We start from the raw sequence: 20,523 nt of genomic DNA, 5'->3' as shown, positions 1-20,523 counted from the left end.
CTTATTCTGTGACAGTGATTTTATTCTATGATGTTCATTGAAATTTAAAGATGTTGGTGGGAGTGCAAAGTAGTTCAGCCACTATGGAGATCAGTATGGAGATTCCTTAGAAAACTGGGAATAGATCCACCATTTGATCCGGCTATACCACTCCTGGGTATCTTTCCAAAGGGGTTGAAATCAGAGAACTACGTTAACATATGCATACCCATGTCCATAGTAGCACAGTTTGTAACAGCCAAAATATGGAACCAACCCAGATTTCCATCAACAGATGAATGGATTGCAAAATTATGGGAAATACACACAATGGAATTCTATTCAGCTATAAAGAAAACTAAAATAATAGCATTTGCAAGAAGATGGAAGGATCTAGAGAACATTATGTTAAGTGAGATTAGTCAAGCACAGAAAGAGAAGGGACAAATGTTTTCTCTAATATGTCCAAGCTAGGGAGTAGTGGTAATACCAGAGAGACTCCAGATGATGGAGGGGAAATCTCAGCAAAGCTTGAATGGAAGGATAGGAGAGGAAGAAAGCTGAGGTTGTTCAATGGAGGAGCTACATACGAATATGTGTAATAGCATAAATACAACACGATTAACCTGGACATCCTCTATTGGGGGGGAGGGAAAGGGAGGGGGAAGGGCATGAAGCACAATGTAAATGTATACCACTCTCAATATGTTCCACTTATAAAAAATAAAAATTAAATAAAAAAATTTAAAGATGTCTTCTTTATAGTATATTTTATGGGATTAGTTTTTTATTTCTGAGATTATTATTCCTGACACTATAGGCGATGAAGTGTTAGAATGGAATGGAAGGCTATTGCAAGGGGCCACATTTGAAGAAGTGTACAACATCATCCTAGAGTCCAAGCCTGAACCGCAAGTGGAGCTTGTTGTCTCAAGGCCTATTGGGTGAGCTGATTTCAGTACTTCACACTTGTTTAAAGTTGACTATTGTCGGACAGTTTGTGTTGCGCCAGTTTGTGTTGAGCCCTAAAATGTCTGATTGTTTGATGAAAAAAATATTTTTTAGACAATGCCTTTTTTCTTCTTTATCGAAAATGCCTCAAATAAAATCACGACTTTATCTGGTTATGATAAAATAACAGTTTGCTATTGAAGAAGAAAGATTTAGATTTTTTTTTTGTGGTATAGGGGTTCCTGGATGCTCTTCTCCCTCCGGGCTACACTCCCAGACCTTTTTGTTTAAATTTATTTGGAAACAGGGTCTCTTAAGCCAGCGAGGCTGACTACGAACCTGCGTGATCCTTTTGTCTCTGCCTCCCAAGCTTGGGGATTACAAGCGTGCGCCACCACGCCTGGCAAAAGATTTAGATTTTTAAAAAGTATGTTAGTATCTTAGTGGATGGCTACAGTTATTAGTAAGGGAAGAGGACTATAATAACAATTTTAAGTTAAATTTAATTAACTTTAGTCATCTTCATAATAAAAATGATGATCAACTATATTCTACTTTTTTCAAAATAGAGACTTTGGCCTAGGAAAAAAGAACCAAAGGGCATATAATTCCCACACAAAGGGACCAATTTAAGGAAAAAGAGCTTTAAGAATGGTGATTGAAAGGCAACAATAAAGAGTCTGGTGTGATGGTGCACACCAGGAATTCCAATATTAGAGAGGCTGAGACAGGAGGATCATAGGTTCAAGGCCAGCCCCTGCAACTTAGCCAAATCATCAGCAACTTAGTGAGATCACGTTTCAAAATGAAAAATAAAACAGGGCTGGGGGTGTAGCTAGAGATAGAACACCCCTGGGTTTAATTCCCAGTACTGTAAATAAATTAATAAATTAATCAATACCCCAAATAGGCCAGTATCAAAATAATTTTTGGCTATGTAATTTATTGCCCATAAATTAGTTTCCAAAAGTTGGCAATTAATATAATCTTTTTATCTGAGTTGTAAGAATTACTATGGATCACAGCAGTATTTCTTCTACAGATGCTTATATTCCATGCCTATCTAAAAGATATACCTATGCAAAAGTAAAAGCAATAGAAAAATATATAATTTGATGATGAACTTATGAAATGCATGTTTGAATAAGAGCAATCTAATGGGTAGGTACAGATTTTTTTTGTAGAATAATGATGCCTGGTTTTCATCCCATTAGGAAATTATTGTGCTACGTTATTTTGATCTTTTTTATGCTAGAAAAATGATTTACATTGGTAGCTTAATTTTTCTTTCAAAGTAATGAATCTAGAATATAGAATTATATTCACTTTTCATTTTCTCTTTTCAAGGTTTTCAGTTTTCATTTTCTCTTTTCAAGGTTTTGTAATATGCTAAAACTACAGTGTAGCAGTATAGTTTTTTTTTTTTTGTTTTTGTGTTTGTTTTATGGTGCTGAGGATTGAACCTAAGAGCATTCTACCTCTGAGCTATATCCCCAGCATTATTTTTTATTTTGAAACAGGGTCTCACTAAGTTGCAGAGGGGCTCACTAAGTAAGTAGCTAAAACTAGCCACAAACCTGTGATTCTGTCACAGCCTTGAATTACTGGGATTACAAGCATGCATCACCGTGCCTGGCTAGTATAAAGTATTAATTAAGCATATTTCTTGGCAATAAAGTATTTTCAAATTATATTTTTGGGGCCGGGCGTGGTGGCACACGCTTGTAATCCCCGCGCTTGGGAGGCAGAGACAGGAGGATCGCGCAGGTTCGAAGCCAGCCGCGCGCGCTGGCTTAGGAGACCCTGTTTCCAAACAAAAATGTAAAAGTAGGTCTGGGAGTGTAGCCCGGAGGTAGAAGGGCTTCCAGGAACCCCAGTACCACCAAAAAAAAAAATCATATTTTTGTTTAGCATTTTTAAATAATTCTATATAATTTTCTGAAAGTGTCCAACTATTAATGCCTGCTCTTCTAATTAAGTAAGTATCCTTAATTTTGATATACTTACATTTACAAGGCAATTTTGATAGTCCCAATAAAGAATGTGTTTACCTTTATCTCAATGAAGATATTATGTTTAAAATTTGTAATTACATCATTTACAGGGAAATGGATGGAACTGGAGGACATTATGCTAAGTGAGATTAGTCAGTCACAAAAAAGAAGAAATTGGATGCTCTCCCTAATATGTGAAAGCTCGGGAGAAATAAGTCATAGGAGGAACTCTAGATGATGAAGGAGATTCTATAGATGAGCAAATAAGGCGACCTGAGAGGATGGGAGGAAAGAAGAAGCTAATTCTCTAGTGCACATGATGTACTTTAACAAACACATCAAAGCCAATCACTAAGCCAAGCATGAGAACGAGGGAGGGGGAGGGAATGGGGCAGGAATTGGGTAAGGGACGATTGGGTGATGTGTGCATGTGTGCCTCCACCATCTTGTATCCCATTAAGATGTATGACTACAATGCACCAATAAAAAATTTAAAAAATAAAGCAACACACAGTGATAAAGTTGTAATTACAATCCTATCTCTCTCTCTCTCTTTCTTTCTTTCTTTCTTTCTTTCTTTCTTTCTTTCTTTCTTTCTTTTCTTTCTTTCTTTCTTTCTTGCAGTACTGGGGAATGGAACCCAGGGGCATTCTACCTCTGAGTTATACCTCCAGCCCTATTTTTTAATTCTTTATTTTGAGACAGGGTCTCATTGAGTTGCAAAGGGAGTCACTAAGTAGCTGAGGCTGTCCGCAAACTGTGCTCCTCCTGTCTCAGCCTCCCAAATGCTAGGATTACAAGGGTGCCCCACCATGCCTGATTACAATCCTAATATTTAAATTTTTGTTTTGGTGATATTTTGAGCTTTAGTGTTGATTCACAACAAAAGAAAAAATAAAGAGTAGTATAAAATTAAAGTGTATCTGTAAAAATTTCATCGTTGCATACAAAAATATTTTAGAGTAGTTAATTTTGTAGCAGGGCACATAGGAAATAAAATGTATAGTCTTCTATAAATCTGCTACAAAGGCATATAAATTTTAATTCCTTTTAAATACTTGGAGTTAGCCTAAAACTTATATTAGCAAAAAATCTTGCTTCTTATTTATATAATTCCTCTACCATACACGGGTGTTTTCATTATACAATGTCCATTTTTATATAGGTTGATAATGAATAAAACAGCATTACATTAGTTGTTAAAACAATTTCTTGTTTTCTTTTTGTATCATTTCAGAGATATACCTAGAATACCTGATAGCACACATGCACAACTGGAGTCCAGTAAGTTTTATTATTCTAAGAGGATATGTTATTAATAATGTCAGTCATTAAAGGCCAAATAAAGTATTTTATTTATTAACATGAAGTAAGAAATATAACAACCTTGTTATCAAGTATATAATCACACAAAATTGCAACACTTAGTATCATTTCATGTCACTGTGGGAAAAAGTACAAACTTCTACAATTTATTACTTACTTATATTTACTATAAATAATTTTTTTTTTTTGGTGGTGTTACTGGGGTTCCTGGAAACCCTTCTAGCACAGGGCTACACTCCCAGACCTATTTTATAATAAATTTTGTTTTTTAAACTTAAACATATTTATTTACATTTATTTATTATTCTATAATTCCATAATTTACTGCTTTTATTATGGATTCGTAGGTAGCCTTATTCAGGTATATTAAAATACAATAAAAGTACGCAATTAGGTAAGTTTTGACATACATATCTATGAAATCATCTTCACAAGAAAAAATTATAAACATATCAATTGAACTGCTGAAAGCTTTATCCTCTTAATTTCTCTCAGTTTTAAAATTTATTGCCTGTAACCTCACTTTCAGTAAATGGGAAGAAATGCTTGGGGAAAAATAGTGGATAATTATATTTATTCTGATTTATATTTTGTAAGACAGACTAACGGTTCTGGTAATAAAACAATAGTTATAAGTTTAGGTATTGTCAAATACATGAATATTTTTATTGCTTGTTCTGAGTGTGGTTTCTAAAATTCTCTTGGGAAACCATCTGGTCCCTGACTTGAATGTAGTTTCTTATGTTAAAGAAATGATTTTTTCGCCCAATCAACTAAGTATCTTGATTGTTTAAGAGTAGAGTAAGGGATATTGGGAAAGAGGGAGAGAGGAGAATTACAATTTGAATGTCTTGATCAGTATAAATCAAACTAAGAAAAAAGGATTGGAATAAAAAATAGGAGTGGTCATCTGGTAGGAAAGCCTTCCAGGCACAGAGATCAGATGGTCACAGACATGGTAAAGGCAGGAAGCCTAAGGTGCTCTTAAGGGCAGGCAGGAAGGCCAGTGCTGCTTAACAGAGCAGGGCGACTGGTAGGGAGGAGGATACAGGAGCAATGGGCCGCCAAATGACATGGACTTTATGAGCCACTGGAAGAGCTTTGGCTTTTTCTCTGAGAGATGTAGAGGACAGTTTGAGGAGATATTTAGGTTTGAAAATCTGACTACTATATTGAAAATAGATTAAATGGACTCAGGGATAAAAGAGAAAGACCAGTGACAGGATTAGTATAATGATCAAGACAGTGGTGACTTAAACCATGATGATAGAAATGAAATTATGAGAAGTTGTCTGATTATCTATATACCCCAATAATCGAAAATACACTATTAAATTAGATGATCTTTGGCCTGGAGATGTTGCTCAGTGGTAGAGCATGTGCTCTGCATGCACATGGCCTTGATTTCTCAGCATAGAAAATGACTCACCATTCATCTTAAGACAATTATTAATCTGTATTTCTGCTTTCAAAGAAACCCCCCAAATTAAAAAAAAACCTATAAATATGTTTGTAAGCTTATTTTTAAATTTTTTAAAATTTTATTTTTATGAGCAACATATAGAAAATGGCATACATTTAGACTGTGCTTGGTGCCCTCCCCATCCCTTTCCCCCCTCCTAACAATGAGTGTCCAGGTTAACCGTGCTATATTCATACTTTTACACGTATTTGGATGTAGCTCTTCCGTTAATCAGCCTCAGCCTTCTTCCTCTCCTACCCTTCCATTCTAGCTTTGCTGAGGTTTCCCCTCCATTATCCGGAGTCCCTCTGGTAGCCCTGATACTCCTTAGTTTGGGCATATTAGAGAAAACATATGCTCCTTCTCTTTCTGTGTTTGGAGATGAGTGTGAAGATTCCTTAGAACACTAGGAATAGATCCACCATATGATCCGACTATATCGCTGCTAGGTATTTGTCCAAAGGGGTTGAAATCAGAGAACTAGAGTAACATATGCATACCCATGTTCATAGCAGCACAATTCCTAATAGCCAAAATATGGAATCAGCCTAGGTCTCCATTAGCAGATGAATGGATTGCAAAATTATGGGAAATACATACAATGTAATTCTATTCAGCTATAAAGAAGAAGAAAATCATGTCATTCGCAAAAAGATGGAAAGATCTGGAGAACATTATGTTAAGTGAGATCAGCCAAGCACAGAAAGAGATGGGACTTATGTTTTCTCTAATATGTTTGTAACTTCTAAAGATATATGTTAAAGGTTCTTGAATAATAGTAAAGTGCTATATATCATTCCAGGTTCTAGCTCATTTGAATCTCAAAAAATGGATCGTCCTTCTATTTCCGTTACCTCTCCCATGAGTCCTGGCATGTTGAGGGATGTTCCACAGTTCTTATCTGGACAACTTTCAGTATGTAATCACTAAATTAATTTGTCTATATAAAATATTAAATAATATTTTAAAATAAAATGTTAGCTTTATTAAATACTATTTTTAAAATATAATGTTAGCTTTTTGTAAGTCAAGATTTCTAGAATATAATTTTGATTTTAATAATTGATTTTCTCATTCTTAATAGTTTAATTATTTGAAATTTAATTTTGATTATTATTATGCTTTTCTTACTAGATTTTCGTTTTCAGGATTTTATTGAGATCTAGATTTTGTGAAGATATCTAAACTCTTTTTAACCTTAATAAATTATTGCAATAATCAATGTCAGAATTTTTGTTCTATATTTTAAAAATGACTAATTTGTCATAGATTTTTTAAAAGAAATAAAAGTGTTCACTATATAAACTTATACTTAAAATTAACTTTATTCTTTCTTGCTTATCAAGCTTAAGGGAATTTAGGATGGATTTCATAGCAATCATGGAGCTTTGAATATTGTTCTGAGGTAGAAATCTGAAGATTTTGTTTTGTTTTGTTTTTGCCAATAGACAAATGAAATAATGAGATTTATAATAGGTTTCTGAAAATTATACTAAGAAATTTCATATTAAGTGATCTCTTCTTTGCACATTCTTAATTAAAATTAAAAGTTCATTTATGCATTTTATACTATGTCCATATTAGAAGAGCTTTGCAAATTTTATTTCTTCCTTTGTGTTATTCAATTATCCTTTCTTTATTGGAACATTTGAATATTAATATATTCAAATGTATTCAGTTATATTAAAAATCAAGAATGCTGGTGATTACTAAACTTGAAATTTTATGAGTATTTAAGAACTCTTTAGGTTCTCAAATTACAAACATTGAATTTTGGATGAAAATGTTATAATTAAAATCAAAATTAATTTTGCCTGCTATATTTAGAATAATAGAAACAACTTTATTAAATCAGCTAAGAAAGTTCTTTTATTTTTTATGGGGAAGGGGAAGTGTTTGATTTTTCTCAAGTCTTTTCACTAACTAAAAGGAGATATAATAAGTATAAGCAAAATTAAAATACTAAAAATTTTTGAAGTTATAAGAATTATCTATTCTGCAGTTATTTTGTCCACAAAACTACCAATAATAGAAAAGTTATACAAGAAAGATGGGACACTATTACGTTATCATAAATGTCATATTGAAATGAGTTTATCATTTTCTTTTCCTTTTTCATTCATAAGTAGTGTGAACTTTTAAATTTGAGAACAGTGGCCTTTTTAAAATTTGCTACAATAAGTTCTACCTCTACTTATTTTTCTACATATATTAACAGCACATAGACTGTTATTTATAATTACAACTTTGTGTGTTTTCTTCTGTCATCTTAGGAAACACTAAGTTCCTATTAGTTATTATTCTCCACTTAATTAGGTCATCTTTAAATAGTGCTCAGAGGAGGGCCAGGATGATTCCAGGACATAAATGAGTTGGTGTGTGTGTGTGTGTGTGTGTGTGTGTGTGTGTGTGTGTGTCTGTTATTTGGTTTGATTTGGTGAAGAAAGAAGCAGAAATTAGATTTTCTTAATAAATACCACTTTTTAAAACTCTCATTTCAAATTTTAAAATCACATACAAATTGCAGTAGCAGGAGAAGTTGAGGATTACAAAGCAGGGATTTAGACAAATTTAAATTCAACTAATTTTCCTCATAGTTTAAAATTAATATGGTAGGAAATAAGAATGATAAATATTTTGAGGTAATATAAAATTAAAAGTTTCACTTCTAAACGTGTATATAATGAGGTTGTTATAGGCTTTAAATTTATAAAGGATATTGATTTAAAATCCATATAATTATCATTTCATATGCATACAATTTTCTCATTTTCTTTTGACTTGGGAGGAATATTTTCCACTATATTTTACTGAAACTTTAAATATGTATGTTTTGAAATTAGACACACACATATATATAAAAGATAATGATTATTAACATAATGTGTATTTGTTACAGAACATCTAGATAGTATAGAAAATTAAATGAGAAGTTAAAGTCTTCTATACTCCTGATACCAAAATGTAACCACTTATATATGATATAAATTTTTAATTAAGATAGAAATAAATCTGTACATAGTATTGTGAATCCTGTTATTTCATTGTAAGATGTTGTGAACTTTAAAAATTCCTCTTAAAATTATTTTAATAGCAATTTAATAATATATTCTAGATTAACTCACTATTATATATCTTTCTGAGTTCTCATTTATTCTAGTATAGATAATGATGCCATGGAAATCCTTGAGTATAATCTTGTATATTTTTTCTAGGACAAATTTATTTTGTCAGGATAACTTTCTTTAAGTAAAATTACAATATGAAGGACAATTAAATTTTAAGATTCTTGAAATCTATTCCAAATTTTTTTCTACAATTTTTTAACCCAAATTAAGTTCCAATAATTTATTTCAGAAATGTAGATTAAGTTTTGATACTAGGTCAGAGCTAATACTATCAGTATTATTAAAATAGTACTAATCATTAGGAATATAATAAATTAGGATAGGATGGTTTTTATTATTGTGTAATGTAGTAATTTTATTCTCATTCTTTGCATCCAGAAAACCATAAGTAAGATGCTTTTTTGGATATTTATTTAATTTTATGTGTATAATCCTATTTCTTCCACTTTTAAGAGAATTTTGGTTTGTTATAATGATATAGGATTTGAAAAAGTATGTCTACCTATATCACCTCTTGGGAAAGCTCCTAAGAGGTCACAGGGCAACATCGCATTCCCATTTTCTTCCATTCTACCTTTGGACATTTTTGCTCTTAGTGGGAACTTATTTGCACTCATTCCTCACTTACAGAATCGTGAATCTCATTGCTAATGCCTGAGAACAAATATAATTTGTATAGTATGTGAGTTGACTTTCCTAATATATTTATATGTAATTCATGGATTGATATTTTCTCCAGTAGAAAAAATACATATAATACAAGTTTCTTGTTTACATTTTTATACTCAAAGCTATTGATTTTAAAAGCCATATGTGATTTATTTTATCTTCAGTCTTGAATTATGTGACTGTCTACCATTCCAGGACATAACATGAACTTGCCATTAATGTATTTGGTGAAAAGGTCCGGATGAGCTTGCCTCAACTGCATGTTAGTCTTTTCATTGGCAGCACTTCCTTATTTTGAATCTTTTTTTTAATTTGGGTTCTTGAACTTGGTAGTTTTTTCCTCCAGAAAATTACTACTGTAATTCTACACATTTTAAAATTTATGGTCTTTGCCTAGTTTCTTGATATAAACTAGTTTCTTGATATAAAATTTCTTGTCTTAACATAAAACACAACATCTAATACTTTGACTTTTTTAAAAGTGAGAAAAGGTTCAGAATTTTTTCTTTCTGTGGGAATTCATTATACAATTGATTCTGTTAAATTATTTTTTAGCTGGGTGTGGTGGCGCACGCTTGTAATCCCTGCACTTGGGAGGCGCCATGCTGGCTTAAGAGACCCTGTTTCCAAAAAAAAAAAAAAAAAATAGGTCTGGGAGTGTAGTCCCCGCACTTGGGAGGTGCCATGCTTGCTTAAGAGACCCTGTTTCCAAAAAAAAAAAAAAATAGGTCTGGGAGTGTAGCCCAGATATAGAAGGGCTTCCAGGAACCGCAGTACCACCAATATATATTCTGTGGTTGATTTATGATTGAAAAGTTTCCCCAAGTTACTTTATTATAATATTTTTCAAGCTTCGTTTTTAGTAAATATTATAAATATCCATTTTATATACTCATTTAAGGGAAATGAGTAACTTAAAAATAGGCATGTCTTTTCTACCACCTTGGAAATTACATAGCCTTTATAAAAAGGAAAGATTTTTCTTTGAAATTTAATCTTTTATACCTCATTGTCACAACCTTGTTCTAGAAGCATTGTAGGGAGGGTATATCCTAAAGATAGTAATACAGTGAATAGGATAAATGACATTAAAATGTAAATTTGATTGTGGTATACAAATTCAAATTCTTCATTTGTATGCAGCTTGAATTATAATAACATCTGATTTTTCACGCTTAAAGTAAGTGAGTTAAAAATAATTACCATTTACAATGGTACTTCACCATTCTTGTATAAATTATCTACAATTCATCGAGATAGAAAGCAGCTTGTGGTAGCCAAAGGATAGTGAGATGGAGGAATGAGTGATTACCTAATATATAAGGTGTTTTTCTGGCATTACAGAAATGTCTTGAAACTAGAGAAAAGTAATGATTCCACAGGATTGTAGACTCAATAATTGTCCCTGAATTGTATACTATAAGATGGCTAATTGTGTGTTTTGTGGATTTAATTTCAATTAAAAAACACAATGAAAATGTGCTTTTACAGTCACATTTAATATATGAATGTATGGGTGAAGATTAGTTTAAAAAAAGACTGATTTTGGAAATCTGTGAGTTGCTTGCTTGAGGTTATTTTAGAGGATGGGAAAATGTTTAAAGGATTATTTTATTTTAAAATAGTACTCCTTTTAAAGTAAATCTTTTATTTTTTGAATTTTTGGTATTTACATTTAAAATATTTTATTATCTTAATATAATTGGTTTATAACAGGACAGGTGGGGAGGCAGGGAAAACAAAATTTATTTCTAGTACCTTTTTAATCCTTTTCTTCAGCATGTCTAGTTTATCTCTGTCAATTTCATATACTTTCTCTTCTGTTTGCTAACAAATTATCTATCCAAGAGTTATGCAGACAGACATCATTGACACACTCCATAGCTGAAGAGTTCTTATTTTGGGTATATCTCCATACAAAAAAGGGAAGATGTCTTAGATTGAGATTTCCTTGGATTTTGGAGAGAGAGATGACTCATAATTGGATAGCAGTCGTCTTTGAAAGCCTGCTTTCCTTTGGGTTTTAGATTTATATATTAAATAGTATCTGTCCAGTGATTTGAATTGGACAACAGTCCTACTCTTCATTATCTGTTTTTATTTAGCAGTGGAATTGACAGAAAGAAGCCTTTAACTATGGCCTGGAAGGAGACAGGGGAGACATCCCTAAGAAATGTGAGGAATGGGACGTAATCTTTGTGAGAGAAGCAGAGTAAAGTGCCTTGAAATCTATTTTCAAACCCAGAGATATGTGTCTAGTTTTTTCCTGACTTAACTAATGGCATGCCTGAATTCTAATTTTTGAAACATCATTTGGAAATAGTTTCAAAATGAAAGCAAAAAAAAATTTTATTTTATTTTGAAAAATTGAGTGAGTTCATCAGAACTGGGCTCTACTTTCTGCCTTTATTGTGTTTTTTTTTTGAGTACTGGAAAGTATACCTAGACCTTGTTTTATGTCTTGCTTCCCCGTCTGCAAATTGGACATAATAGTAACTATTATTATAACATAGGATTATTGGTAATATAAAGCATTAAACTTGCAATAAACCATCAATAAGGGCTTAAGAATTAAAAAACCTATATAAATAAAAAGTAATAAAATATTTTATTAATAGGTAATAATTACCTATTATTACCAGTGTTAATAATAATAATGTCTGAAGGTGGTATTTAGGACTAGAACCTGGTACAGATTATTAAAATATGAGTCAACTATTTAACCAACCAGTCAATTTGGCTAATATTATTTGACTGTTGGTTAAATTTGCATTATGTGGGAGTAGTCACACAACTACTTCCACAGACGGCTTCTTCACCAATAATTGTGTAATGCAATACTTTTTCATCAAAATTATTATTATTACTGGTACTGGAGATTGAACACACAGACATTCTACCTCTGATCTCTACACCCTGAGCCCTATTTTTATTTTTAATTTTGAAACAGGGTCTCATTAAGTTGCAAAGGGCCTCACAAGGTTTCTGAGGCTGGCCATGAACCCACAATCTTCCTGTTTCAGCCTCCCAAGTACTGGGATTACAGACGCAGACCACCATGCCCGGCCAAACTTCTTTTTGGACTACATTTTATTTTATTTTATTTTTTGGTTGTACAGGGGTTTCTGGAAACCCTTCTACCTCCGGGCTGCACTCCCAGGCCTATTTTTATACTTTTTTATGTAGAAACAGGGTCTCTTAAGCCAGCGCAGCTGGCTTTGAACCTGTGCAATCCTCCTGTCGCCGCCTCCCAAGTGCAGGGATTACAAGCATGTGCTACCATGCCCAGTTTAGACTATATATATATATATATATATATATATATATATATATATATGTATAATTTTTTAAATTATACTCAAATTCCATGCCATTTTGTGTAAGAGACTTGAGCATTCACAGATTTTATTTGTGGGTATGTGTGGGAGATCCTGGAACCAGTGCCCCATGGATACCAAGCACTGTTGTGTGTTTAAAGGTAGAATCTGAAATTTCTTGGTTTTTGAGTTATAATCATTTCAGAATATACAAGCCCAAATATGTTATTTTTATATTCAGTCTTAATTTCTGATATGTTGAATACATTTTAAAAACCTGACTAAACAATTTCTAACATTTTGTATAATTTTTACCTATTTTAGCATCTGGTATATTAACTATTTACTACAGTAAAGTACTTAATTTAAATAGCTATTTAAATTATCATGGAAATATTGTATTTAAAGGGTAGTTCTATGTGTTTATTTTTACTTTTGGTCTTTTAGTTCCAGCGTGTTGTCCTTTTGGTTTTGTTTTATTGCTTTTTTCTTTAATTTTGCTTACCAGAGCCAAAGCCTTAGTAGAAGAACAACGCCTTTTGTTCCTAGGGTTCAGGTAAAGGCCTTGTCTGCCTGATAGAAACTAAAGTCGTGTTTTATCCCTTATCTGTATGTTTTTGGAAAATGCGTAGTAGGAAAAGTTCTTTTGGTATGTTGCTCCAAACCATATTATTGACTTTGAAATCATTTTATGAGCCAGCTTGTAAAATTCTGCATGGGGATTAGAATACTGATTAAAATTTAAAGAGACAATCTTTGTAAGTGATTTTATATGATAAAATATTAAAATTATAGGTTTCAAAGTGGCATTTAATGTAGATTTATAATAGATTCCACTTATATATGTAACATTTACAGAAATATTCCTTTATTTCGCTAAGGTTCCTGTCTCTTTAAATCATTCATTATATCACTGAACATCTACATTCTCTTGCATTTTCCAAGCAATGACTCCTGAGGAGACTGGCAAATATATTTGTACCTTATTTAAATTGTGACTTTTATGTATATTATATGTAAGGTTCAACTTTTGGAAAATATATTATTTTTGAATAAGAAAACCACAATCCAAATAAAATGGTGGGGTTTATTTATATTCTCTCATTCTGTTTAACTCATTATAATACGTGGGTACAAGTTGTTTGCCTCTTTTCATTAGGAAACCTTTGTATGGTAAAATAATGTCAATATAGTTTTTTTAAACAGTAGTATTATGCCTTCCTTGCTTTGCTGCATGTTTTAAGAAATTAATTGGTTTTAAAGTAATATTTTGCTTAGATTTAAAACAATAAAACTTATAGTTAATGTTATACCATATAAATATTTATATGTGATGCTCAGGTTCTACTTATTAAAATAAAAAGTGATTATTTGGTAAGGCTAAGACAATAGTTATATTAAACAATTAAAATAATATCAGTTTTTACTTGAAGAAAATAATTGAGTACACAGTTTGTTAGTACTAGGATAATAAAGATACATTTGTTATATATTGGAGAATCAATATCTTATTACAATAATTTACTTCAAAAGTACAGATAAGAAATTTAAGAATATGATAAAATAAGCTTAACCAGTAAAATGTGATATGAACTGGATATCTATTAAAAACTTCAATGCAAGTGCTGTAATATAAATAAATAAAAACTGGAGCTATTAAACCCTCAGATTAAAACAGTGTATTAAGAATATAATTTTGGTCAAATATTTAGCAAAGTTAAAATGTGCTTGTTTCTGTCTAACTTATATTATTCACATATTTAGAAAGTATAATTTAATTAACTCTAAAATACTGCTATAAAAATACGAAAGCCATATATACCTACTATTGGATTGTAGGAGGAATGGATATTATAATAAGTTTTTTTTTCTATTTTGGTTTTTCAAGGCATAAAAGAATCTGAAAAGAATACTCTTTACCAAACTTTTGAAGTGTATATCTCAAATGTTTAGCTTTATTTATTTATTTATTTTTTTCAGTACTGGGGATTGAATCCTGGGACATCTACTTCTGAGCTACATCTTCAGCCCTATTTTTTATCCTTTATTTTGCAAAAGGGTCTCACAAAGTTTCAGAGAGCCTCACTAAGTAGCTGAGGTTGGCCACAAATCTGTGGTCCTACTGTCTCAGTCTCCCCAGTACTGGGATCACAAACGTGTGTCACCACACAAGGCTCATATGTTTAGCTTTAACGATTTTGACTGAGCAAAATTATTGCCTCTGAAGACGGCAACAAGTACTTAGCCTCAATTCCTTTAAAAATTTCTCACAGCAATTATCAATTTGTGCAAATAATTTTGGACTTAGTCTCAAGTAATATTACCTTTGCTTTTCAACTATATGCTATGAGGTATTTTCTTTGAGGTGTTCATGCTATGGTTCTTGAGAAAATTTTTTTGATATTTTTTGAAAAAAGCCATAAGCTCTTTTATTATTGGTGAAAATAAAGAATATCTTAGAAATTAAACAGGTTTTTGTCATACATTTTCAAGGACCTGTGGCACTATCAACAGCATTTCTTTCATCTCATAAATAGTGAGACACTCCCACATTCCTTTCTTTTTCCTCTCATGGCTTTTTCTCATTCTTTTTTAGAAGAATAGCACTCCTCTTCCCATCCTCATATTCTAATACTGTGAAGCAAACCAATATCTGAACCCTTTCCCTTTTATTGGAGACTTTTTTCTTCAGGTGGTTGATTCTTTAGGTGAATGGTTCTCAAACTTCAATGGCTATGAGAGTCACTGGGAAGATAAAAAAGAATCTATATTCCAGGCCCCATGATGATTGGATAGCTGAGAAGTGGACACAGATATTTATAACGTAAATGAAAAAAAGTCAGATAATATTGTTCCTAATTAGTAAGCTGCAGTTTGAGAAATACAACTTAGCAGTCTTATTAGAAAAACTTTTTGTTAAAAACAGCCAGATAATACCTACATTAAACATAAAGACAAAACGACATAAAGGCTAGTAATTAGACTTTTTAAATTTGGATTTTTTTTACTTTTATTCCTATAAGAGGACTAATTCCCTTTAGGAAAAGGAAAAGAGTTAGAAATAGTTTTCTGTGCTCTTTGGCTATCAGTCCACCTCTTCTCATCAAAAGTTGCTCAGTCTCTTCCTTAGAATATGAAGGAGCACTGAGGAGACCATGGTGGATGAATTAACTGCCCGTGTTGCATATAGAATCAAAATTTATTTCTACCTTTAATTCTCAAGTTCCAAATTAGTGTTCCACTTCAGCTTCCAGATGCTCATCAGAGATTTACTGAGTTCTGAACCAATGTGTGCATCCCATCCAGGTCTCTCATGGATCCTGATAGAGTAGAGTCAACTAGCTAGGTGTGAAGGTATGAAATGGGTGGAAAGTAACTGAGAAGTCAAATGGATTAAGCCGCTGGATGTGGACTTCCAATCCCTAACTATGGCAGAGCAGATTTACTCACATTTCTTATCTCAAAGAATGAAAAATTATTTTTCTAAGAAGATGATGTGTTTACTTCACAGAAGAAAAGGAGACTTCATGTCTGAATAAGAGACACTTGAAAAAATGACTTCATTAAAGTTTTAAATTTGAACTGAAAGAATAGATTGACTAATAAATCCCCTTTGCTTATGACCTTTGAAATGTCTTTGGCTACCGAATAACAAATATTTACTTGAAAATTCCCTATGAATACCACTTAATAAAAAATCATTATAGAGGAAACAAAATGAACTACACCAATTCTTGCATAAGGAAGAAAGTGAGCAATGATTATCTATAAAGCCATTAATTATGATAGTATAATTATTATGTGCATGTTAGTAAGCAGTCACATTAGAATAATAAAAAATACCCAGGTGCTTTATCAGTGAAACCAAAATATCAGAACAAGCTCTTTTATTCATTGAAGTTATTATAGTATATCCTTTTATTTTAACTAATTGTACTTTGCTCAAGTGAAATTTATACTCTGTGCTAATGTTAGTGTAATAGAATGGTGTGAAGATTGCAAATGTAAACATGTATTGATAGTAAATATTTGAGTTGATATGTGCATACTTTTGCTTTTCAGATAAAACTATGGTTTGACAAGGTTGGTCACCAATTAATAGTTACAATTTTGGGAGCAAAGGATCTCCCTTCCAGGGAAGATGGGAGGCCAAGAAATCCTTATGTTAAAATTTACTTTCTTCCAGACAGAAGGTAAGGATATGAAACAAAAAAAAATATTTCTGCAAATAAGTGGGAAAATGTTAATATCAACAAGTGTTTCAGTTCTGTATCATTTACCTTCTGTATCATACCAGCTAGATAGTTGTGACATTTAACATAAACATAACAATTCATAAGAATCAAAATAGTGACAGTAAATAAGGTTATTTTAAAATATGAATTAAATGTATATTAAATATTATTTTATTAAATACTTGTTTAAACGTGTGTATATTTAAAAATAAATTATATTTATTTATCAAAATCATTAAAGCTTAAAATAACCCAAACTGCAGAGTAAAAAAGCTGGAAATAGTACTAAAAGGCATTCATATTCTGCTACAATTTCTACCTCTTCTTAACTAGATATGGTTTCACTCTATTTTATAAAATCAACAGGATATTATATATATATATTTTATGGTACTGGGGTTCCTAGAAGCCCTTCTACCTCCGGGCTACAGTCCCAGACCTATTTTATATTTTTATTTGGAAACAGGGTCTCTTAAGCCAGCGAGGCTGGCTTTGACCCTGCGTGATCCTCCTCCTGTCTCCACCTCCCAAGCGCGGGGATTACAAGCGTGCGCTACCACGCCCGGTGAGGATATTTCATATTTATCACCCCAGTCATCAAGAAGACTTTACCACTGGTACCAGTTTCTTTGAGCTTCAAGAAGAACCAACTTCTTTAAACATTGTTTGTTCCAATTCTAATCAACATAAATGATGCTGTTCTGCCCTGCTTTAAATAGAGATATTAGGATTGTTGAAACATAAAAAAAAAAAAATGAGCTAAAGACTCTAAATTTTAGGCATACAAAAAATCAGAGGGACTATTCAGTAGTTGTCCTGAGACAGGAACCTTACCCAAGCCATCTCCCTCTGTGGCTTCCAAGGCAGAATGTTCTCAAGGCTCAGGTTTTTTTTGGACAGATGTGAACGTAAACATGTTTGCACACCCTTAGATCCTAATTGCCTTCTTTACATAAAGTACAAAGTTAATCATGTTCATGTCATGCGCCGTAATATCATCTGAACAACAGTCTCCACAAAGAAAAAGATAAGAGGAAGCAGAAAATTATCAAAGGCCTTATGCTTTATTTGCTACATGTTTTGAAGTAAAAGTCGAAGAATGAATTCTTAAGAATATGTCAAGACGCCACAGCACCTACAGTTACTATATATTTACTATATATTATTATTATATTTTTTTTGGTGGTACTGGGGGTGGAACCCAGGGGCTTTCTACCTCCGGGCTATCCTCCCAACCCTGTTTTATTTGGAAACAGGGTCTCACTAAGTTGCTGAGAGCCTCAGTAAGTAGCTGAGGCTGGCTTCGAAACTGTGCTATCCTCCTGTCTCAGCCTCCCAAGTACAGGGATTACAAGCGTGTGCCACCACGCCTGGCTTTCATCCAGTAGTTTTTGTATGCTGTTGATAAGTTGTTACATGTAAATAAAAGAATATTATTTATGCTTTGGGTATGAATTTCATTTTTCTGACTTTTTCCTCAAAGAAATACTTGAAGAGATAAATGTAGAAAACACTTTATCTCTTTTTATTGATAAAACTTTCTGGAGGGGCAAATGAGGCTCATAAAAGAGATCTACTCTAGAATTTATTAAGCCAGACAAAAATTTTCTACATAGCATACTATGTACCATAAAAAAATCTTTGCATACTATACATTTTTTTTTTATGGTACTGGGGATAGAATCCAGGGGCATTGTATCTCAGCTACACCCCCAGCTCTATTTTTTAGTCTTTTTATTTTTAAAACAGAGTCTCACTGAGTTGCAAAGGGCCTCACTAAATAGCTAAGGCTGTCCATGAACCGCAATCCTCTGGTTTCAGCCTCCCAGATGCTGGGATGACAAGTGTGTACCACCATGTCCTGCTACTATACACTGTTTTTAATATTTTGGAGAAAAGTTGATTTTCTGTCAAAATACATCTTTCAAAATTCTGAGAAAAAACATTATTTGTGGAATTTAAGTTCAATTAAATGGAAAGTGAAAGTACCAATATCATGAAGATAAATAGAATTTATTTATTTATTTGGTGGTATTGGGGTTTCTCGAAACCCCTCTACCTCTTGGTTATACTCCCAGACCTATTTTTATATTTTTTTAATTTAGAAACAGGGTCTTTTAAGCCAGCGAGGCTGGCTTTGAACCTGCGTGATCCTCCTGTCTCCGCCTTCCAAGCGTGGGGGTTACGAGCGTGTGCCACCAAGCCTGGCTGAAAATTTTTATTTCTAAATGTTAACCAAGTTCTTAAATTTTTTTCAAATGAATTGTTTATCTTGTTATCAGTATACTGCTGTTTTAAAACTATCTTTAAAGATGCTTATTGAGCCAGGCATGGTGGTGCACACTTGTAATCCCAGCATTCGGGAGGCTGAGACTGGAGGATCGTGGTTCGCGGACAGCCTCAGCTCCTTAGTGAGTCCCTCTGCAACTCAGTGAGACCTTGTTTCCAAATAAAGAATACCCGGGCGTGGTGGCGCAGGCTTGTAATCCCCGTGCTTGGAAGGTGGAGACAGGAGGATCGCGCAGGTTCATAGTCAGCCTCGCTGGCTTAAGAGACCCTGTTTCCAAATAAATAAAAAAAGGTCTGGGAGTGTAGCCTGGAGGGAGAAGGGCTTCTTCCAGGAACCCCAGTACTACCAAAAAAAAAAAAAAGGAATAAAATATAGGGCAGGGGGTGTAGCTTGGAGGTCAAATGCCCCTGGGTTCCATCTCCAGACCTGCAAAAAAAAAAAAAAAAAAAAAAAAGAAGAAATTTATTGCTCTTAGATTTTAAGTACACTTAGCATGTTTTCGGTGCTTGATGTGATAACATGACCGAATTCTGAAGTCTTTTGATTATATTTCTAGAAAAGTAAAACTCAATTAACTTGACAAAAATTTATTTATTTTTCTTGGTTTTTTAAATGAATTGGTACTTGGACACACATCCAATAAGTCATACTTATATAATTAAATGTCATAAATTTTAAAGCTGTTTTAAAGATAGTATTTGTAATCTACTATAAAATATAAACTTGTGACAAAATTTCACTTGACTTCTGAGCAATTTGAAATTAGTAAATTTTATGGCAATGAAAGTTTTATATAAGTACATGTGTTTTTTGTAGTGATAAAAACAAGAGAAGAACAAAAACAGTAAAGAAAACATTAGAACCCAAATGGAACCAAACATTCATTTATTCTCCAGTCCACCGAAGAGAATTTCGGGAACGAATGCTAGAAATTACCCTTTGGGATCAAGCTCGAGTTCGAGAAGAAGAAAGCGAATTCTTAGGAGAGGTACCTGAAAGTTTATTGAAGTTGACATTATTTCTGTTGTTCTGAATATTTTTACTTAAATGACTGTCAGTAAACTTTATATTTCAAATATCTTTAAAAGTAAGCAAAATTTATTTTGTTATCCATTCATCTATTGGCCATCCCTTAGGTTTACTATTGTGAATTATGGTGCTCAAAGCATGGA

The 20,523-nt window shown here is 32.6% G+C and overlaps 1 protein-coding gene across 27 annotated transcripts in view; it reads left to right on the top strand.

Moving 5' to 3' along the window:
- The window catches only part of RIMS2 (regulating synaptic membrane exocytosis 2), a gene marked incomplete at both ends in the record, with an annotated part of 576,294 nt that overhangs the window by 303,964 nt on the left and 251,807 nt on the right, over nucleotides 1-20,523 (top strand). For 20 of the 27 annotated variants that reach the window (XM_080694165.1, XM_080694185.1, XM_080694162.1 and 17 more), the window contains 5 exons: nucleotides 800-923; nucleotides 4,162-4,208; nucleotides 6,515-6,627; nucleotides 16,889-17,019; nucleotides 20,168-20,339. In XM_080694165.1, the coding sequence (XP_080550291.1) occupies nucleotides 800-923; nucleotides 4,162-4,208; nucleotides 6,515-6,627; nucleotides 16,889-17,019; nucleotides 20,168-20,339 (587 nt within the window). Of the gene's footprint in view, nucleotides 1-799; nucleotides 924-4,161; nucleotides 4,209-6,514; nucleotides 6,628-13,334; nucleotides 13,383-16,888; nucleotides 17,020-20,167; nucleotides 20,340-20,523 lie in introns of all 27 variants that reach the window. The other 7 variants (XM_080694182.1, XM_080694163.1, XM_080694183.1 and 4 more) reach the window with 1 other exon arrangement.

This window comes from Muscardinus avellanarius (assembly GCF_963383645.1).
Source record: "Muscardinus avellanarius genome assembly, chromosome: 4".
Classification (NCBI taxonomy): domain Eukaryota; kingdom Metazoa; phylum Chordata; class Mammalia; order Rodentia; family Gliridae; genus Muscardinus; species Muscardinus avellanarius.
Note: the sequence above shows the minus strand (reverse complement) of the source record. Positions and strands in the feature narration are given on the sequence as shown.